The sequence below is a fragment of the Abramis brama genome (assembly GCF_963993115.1).
Source record: "Abramis brama genome assembly, chromosome: 5".
Lineage (NCBI taxonomy): Eukaryota > Metazoa > Chordata > Actinopteri > Cypriniformes > Leuciscidae > Abramis > Abramis brama.
In genome coordinates, this window is record NC_139967.1 from 44,195,742 (window position 1) to 44,202,416 (window position 6,675).

At 40.7% G+C, this 6,675-nt stretch overlaps 1 protein-coding gene across 1 annotated transcript; it reads right to left on the reverse strand.

Moving 5' to 3' along the window:
* Window positions 1–993: 993 nt before the first annotated feature.
* Window positions 994–3,330, reverse strand: flrt1a (fibronectin leucine rich transmembrane protein 1a). Its single transcript, XM_084115731.1, has one exon. It carries the CDS (start codon window positions 3,206–3,208, stop codon window positions 1,121–1,123), a length of 2,088 nt encoding a protein of 695 aa, XP_083971857.1. The 5' UTR covers window positions 3,209–3,330; the 3' UTR covers window positions 994–1,120.
* Window positions 3,331–6,675: the final 3,345 nt, after the last annotated feature.

Sequence of the window (6,675 nt, forward strand, 5' to 3'; positions counted from 1 at the left end):
TTTATAGTGGGAGAGCTTGGCTTGTCTGGCTGCTTTAGCTCTGATTGGTTGTTTGGGGGATTTAATAATGGATAAGTGATAACAGACTGACCTCAGTTATAGAGGAAAACCTTTGAATATTACATTGAAAATATCAGCAGGGCTTTATAATTTAAAAATTAGAGTGAAACAAATTTGAAAAGAACAAACAACATAAAAATCAAACTAGGGAACAGAGTCATGACAATGTCCAATATCTAACTTGCGTTGTTTGTATCTATCAACACACTAGGGTTCAGTTGCAATTTTAAAAATTGAAAGTCCTCAAGACACATAAACCCCTTTCATTCATCCTCTCAACTTTACACCAGTCTGAAAGTAAAACAGTCAGCATAACGCTTGTCGGATGTTATCATAGTAGCATCAGGCAGCTTTCAAGTGTTTAAGATTTCAAATTAATTTAGTTTTTGAGGCATTTCAAACCTTGCTGTAGTTTTTCAGGGCCATGTCGTTGCATGGTCCAGACATTCCTTCTTTATTAGGAATAGTAGTCGTGTTCTGCAGCTCATATCTCCAAAAACAAATATGCATGTGAACCCATGCATTTTCCAGAAGGATCACTGGCCACAACACATTTCCAGTTTCTCTGAGCAAAGAGGTTATCTTGCTTTATGCAGGACTCAAAATCCTGGTTCAAATCCTCAGGAACCTTCATCTCATAGGAGAAAACTATTAAAATGAATAGCAGGTTGGTTATTTCCGATGAGAAGGCTGCCTTTAAATGCATTTAGCTTTATAAACAGTCTGTAAGCTGAATGCAGTGTGGGCTGCCCTTGAATCCACCTCAGTGCACCAGCCAGAGATAAAACAGCAATGTCAGGGACACTGATCATTACACCGGGAGGTGAAAATAGCATTTGGTATCACCACCTGAAATGGCATCATTGCCTCCTGGCACCACATTTATAATGCTTCCCTATAAGCATCTGGGCCAATTAAAAATTTTATAGTCTCATGAACAGCAGGCTACATTGTAATGGAGACCAGAAGGCACAAAGGGATTCAGCCGAGCCCATGTTGATTAAAAACTGTGTATCTATGCAATACATGACTCCTAATTATGGTTTCTAAATCAAAGCTATCATGTGTAAGAGTAATCTATATCTGGAATGCCTCCTTCTCTATAGCCACGGTTGGTACCATAGCCAGAGTTGGTCATGTTTTGGGTTGGCTTGTATGGAACTGTGCCATTCGAGGGGAAGATGGTGTGTATAATGTAATCCTCTCGCACTGGTTTGGGTTGAAGGGTCTGCCTTGTCGCCATTGGTGTCATCTGAAATCCAGGGCCTCTGATCTCTAAGATAGTATTGTCTTTCTTTGTGCCTGACTCAATGTAGTCATCATAGTGTTTGCTCTTGCGAGAGCCACTATGGCTGTAATGGTCTCGTGATTTGAGGCGCCCTGCACGGTGCCCATACCAGCAGAAAATGGCAATAATAAGAGCAAGGGAAACTATTGCCGTAGCCCCTCCAATAATTCCTGCAAGTGGCAGAGAAGTCATTTGATCAGAGCTCTCTTCTTCACCTTGTTCCTCATCAGGCAGGCCGGGATCAGCCGTTTCTGTTCTGGCACAAACTGGAACCTCATTTGATTCTGTGTCCCCCCCAGGCAAACTACTTCGGCTTCCACTGTTAGACACTAGAGGCACCATGCAAATGATGTAGCTGGAAGCAGGCTGCAGGGAAGTGAGAAGGTACTCCCGCCGGTCACCCCTAACCAAAGTTTCTGTGATGGATCCCATGGCAGAGCTAGTTCCCAGGCGAAGCCAGCTTAATCGAAAGGAAGAAGATGTTTGCGCTACACTCCAAGTAACACGGATGCTGTCATGGGATAGGGGTTTCACATTCAGGGCTAGGTTCTTGCCCACACCACTGCTGCTTAATGTGTAGTCCAACCCTGTTTCAGGAAGACCCAGGCCTGGTCGCTTGGACCTGAGAGTGAACAGGGACCCTTGAGGGGCAGAAAGAGTGGTAGAAATGACTCCCACCGCTCCACCACTCACCCTGTTACCACCAACGCCAACACCTGTACCTACTCCTCCACCACCTGCAGCAGCTAACTCACATTCATCCATCTGATTTGTGAGGTCTCTAAGCGCCATGTCTCGGACTCGCTCTGGTGTCTGGCAGATAAAGCCTCTCACGGTAATTGTGTTCCCCTTTGCCTCCAGCCAGTCATGCAGCCAGCGCAAGTTGCACCCACAGTGCCATGGGTTTCCTCGCACAAGCAGCTGCCCCAGGTTGTCCAAGTCCCTGAACAATCCTCTGGGAAGGGTAGTCAGATTGTTTCCGGAAAGATCTAGGCGTTGTAGTCTGCGCATTCCATCAAGTGAGCCCCGAGGCATGTGTATAAGGTTATTGTCCTGAAGGGAGAGTCTCTGCAGATGGGCACTGGGCAAGTTAAGTGGGGGTGTTTGAAGTGAATTACGGACCAGGGAGAGTTCTGTTAAGTTTGCCAGACGTGAGAAGGTATCATCAGCTATACGTTGATTAGCTAAAAGATTACCGTCCAAGACCAGGCGGCGTAAAGAGGACAAACCTCGGAAGGCATGAGTGGGAATAGTAGAGATTCGGTTGTCATCTAAACGGAGTTCTTCAAGTGAGGCAGGAAGACCAGATGGGATGCTGGAAAGGTGGTTTCTGGAAAGGAAGAGGAGACGTAATCTAGGGTTGTCCGCAAAGGCCTGGTCCTCAATGCTCACTGTAGAAACCGAGTTGTCGTCCAAATGCAACTTTTCAAGGAGCGGAAGTCTAGCAAGTGCAGCCCTTTGCAACACTCTAATGTTGTTGTCCTGGAGGTGGAGCTCTCTTAATGAAGGTGGCAAATTCAATGGAAAGTCATCGAGCTCGTTATCGTAGAGATATATAACACGCACGGTAGTGTGATGCTCCAAGGACCTAGGAAGCCCTGCATTGTCAATGTGATTGTTCTGAAGATAAAGGACAGTTGCAGATGGTGGTAGAGGTGGGATTGCGCTCAATCCGCGGTCGTTGCAGTAAATAAAGTCCTCGTCACAGCGACACACAGAAGGGCACACTATGTCACCTTCACCATCCAATCCCAGTGAAGAAGCTGCAGTCATCTCCAATAGCTCAGCAAATAGCGTGAAGCACAGCAGCAGAAAGAAGAGCAAGTCTCGAAGCTCCCCTATACCTTCAGGAGCCATCATGCAACCAGCAAGCTCTCCTCGCCTCCGCTTGCCTTTTATAGCACAATTCAACCAATATAATGGTTCTTTATAGAAGATAATTCAGAAGTCCATTTGGACTTTGGACTTGTGGCGTGTTTTCTTTCACCCTGGAAAAGATTAAAGAGAGAGAGAGAGAAACTGGTTTAAAAAAAAGTTAATACCTTGCATAGATTTTTATAATGTTCCAATAAAAGTCAGAGAAAGGCTAACATCATATACATGGCAACACATGTTAATTGAATCATGTCTAATTGCTTATTCATGCTGACGATTTAAGCCATTTTAGTTGCAGTTCAACTGATGTTTGAACTGCTGGCCTCATTTACTGATGCACTAATCATCAAGTATTAAAATGTTTTCAGTGAGAAAGACTGACATGGCTTCCTCTTCAATAAAAAGTGAATTTATGACAAGAGTTGTAACTAAAAGTTGCAATGCAACTGACTTAACTACATTTAGTTTAGCAAGTTTTTAAAATAATCTATCTTTTCCAGGAACAAGCTACTTCCAACCATGTAGCAGTGTACCATGGGTTTTTATGTCACATTGTGTTGTACAATATTGGATTTGTGAATGAATCCACTATGGCCTATTTATTGTCCTAGCTTCCTAATCATATTGTATTTTGCACTACATTTGCTCTCTGCACTCTGTATATAGATTTTTTATTGTGTTATTGACTGTATGTTTATTTATTTCTCATGTGTAACTCTGTGTTGTTGTTTTTGTCGCACTGCTTTGCTTTGTCTTGGCCAGGTCGCAGTTGTAAATGAGAATTTGTTCTCAACTGATCTACCTGGTAAAATAAAGGTGAAATAAAATAAAATAAAATTGTGGATTTGTTCAGTTTAAAACTCAAACTTTTCCCCTTAAAGAAGCAGTGTTGGGAAGCTACTTTAAAACAACATCTTAAACAACAAGTTACAAGCTTCAAGGTCATATTGTAAAAACATTCAGTTAAGCTACTATTTTGACAACTACACTTCAAAAATAATAGGGAGGCTATTTAGTTGACAATGTCTTCTTAAATATATGACCATCCAATTATAAAATGTACACTATAATCAGATTAGCCATCCTTTTCTCATCAAAGAGGGGTTTTAATGAATAAATCCCTAACAGCATTAAACTTGTGAAAACTAATTAACACATGAAATGACCAAAAAAATGCAATAAATAAATAAAAAATATATAGCCATGGAAATCATCGGGTTGGTGAGATATCTTTTTTAATATTTTGTCCGTTTTAATTAGACAGCAGTATATTCAGTCATGTCTGGCAGCTGAAAAAAAAAAAAGTTTTCACTATCATTAGGATATATAAAAGGGTAAAGGTACTCTTTAATCTATAAGCATTTTGGAGATCACAGATTTCTTTGCAAACTAATTATATTAAACTCAGGACATACACTATGGAGATACTATAGTTATCTATTCAACCAATATATGGCTATTCAACTATGAGACTGGATATAAAAGGATGTATTACAACCTTCCTCTATCAACTCTATCAATCACATTGAAATAAAATGGCTGATCATTTAGAGATAATCATCATGTGTACCTCCTTTTGTAAAGTTTGGCATTGTGTTTACCAAAATAGGACAATTAGTCATTATGGGCAACATCCCCAAAATATACTATATCTCCTAAACGATTAAATATATCTAACATCATTAGATCAGGAGTATCTCTAGATAGTGCATACCAAATTTTGTGCAAATTGGATAAACAACCTAGGACAAGTTTGAAAAGTATTTTCAAAAGAAGAAGAAGAAGAAAAAAAAAAACACACAAGGTGGCAGGACATTTTTTGTGTAGAAATGGATAAGCACATGTTCCAAGTATAACCAATGACCCAAGAGAAGACTCACTTTTAGGGCAGAAAAAGAATAACTGCCAAAACGGTACACATACTGTACAATAGGGTGAAAATGGAGCTATGGTTTAGTGCAAAAGCAGTGCAGTGCAGTCTGTTTGCACTCAAATATGTTGTGTTTTAAACAAAAAATTTGGTCAAATGAGACTTCTGACCAATATTGGGTAGGAGGGCTTAGTAAGCATGTGTTTTGACTGTCTGGATTAAGCAGGAATTAATTAACTACATGTACTTACTATAGGGTTAGGGTAGGATTAGGGTTTGGTTGAGGGTTAGTTGCATGTAATTATGCATAATTTACTGTTATTACTATGGTAAGTACATGTAACATATGTAACAAGGACACTGTAAAATAAAGTGTTACCGTATACTGTTATACACTAAAAAGTGGGCCAATTTAGTCCCAAGTAGTACTGAAACAGTAATCTTACAAGTATACTTTTAGTACATTGCTATTAGCATATGTAGTACATAAAGTATTAATAAAAATTACTTGAACTTGACTAAAGTACTTAATCAAATGAACTTTAAGTAGCCTATGCTTATTTTTTTATAAGTGCTGCTAAGCCTTGCCAGCCCAGTCCTGGTGCCGGCGTTTTCCCCTACAGCAATAAAAGCCCATTGTTCCCTACATCGGAGTCCTCGCCTCATCCTTTCACTCAAAACCCTGACAATTTTAGCTTGCTTCTACAAGTCATTGAGCTCTTTTATTGCGACTCGTGTTTCAGGACTCGTACCCGTGCGCTCCGCATCACAAGTGTACCAGGTAAGCTACAGAGCAACCTTGTCATTTTAGAAAATCCAAAAATACGGAGCTGGTTATGTGATGTGAAAAATGTATTATTAATGGTAACGTGTTTAAAGGTCATAACATCCCTGCTAAAAAATCCTGCATAAACCAGCATGAATTCCATGCTGGCCCAGGCTGGTTTATGCTGGTTTGAGCTGGTATAGTGCTGGTGTAGTTGGTGGACAGGCATAGTAATGCTGTTCTCAAGCAAAACTGAGTTTGTGTGGCTGGTCCACCAGCACAAACACTTCCCATGCTGGGGACCAGCATGCAAATCATCCCTTATGCTGGTGACCAGCAATGCTTCTTCAGCAGTTATAGCATTGTCCATTGTAAACCGTCTGAAAATTAGTCTTAATCTACCCCCCTGAAATCATAATTTGTGTGTAAAGGAAAAAAAATGTTGGTGTTTTACTGCCACTAGTGTTCATTTCAGCTGGAAACTGCAGTGAATAATATGTATAAGTACATTTTTGTTGTTTTTGTTTTGCAAAAATTCCAATGAGCCTATGTTGATTATGTGTGTGTCGGACACGGACACCACTGTACCCGCCACAGCTTACAAACCAGATTGACTGTAATTGGTCCATCCACACTGCTGGTGTCATTGTATGTATGTGTGCGCACACTGCATGCCTGTGTGTGGATGTTTGTATCTGTATATTGCATATGTGTATTATGCATGCCATCCTCAGTGTGTATATGAGATGTTTAGGTGCGCGTGTGGAGGCGAGGAAGGAGTGTGGCATAGTCACAAGGGGAATTGTAAAAATGGGG

Excerpts from the sequence above, each read along its gene's own strand:
- flrt1a (XM_084115731.1), bottom strand. The coding sequence starts at position 3,208 with ATGATGGCTCCTGAAGGTATAGGGGAGCTTCGAGACTTGCTCTTCTTT.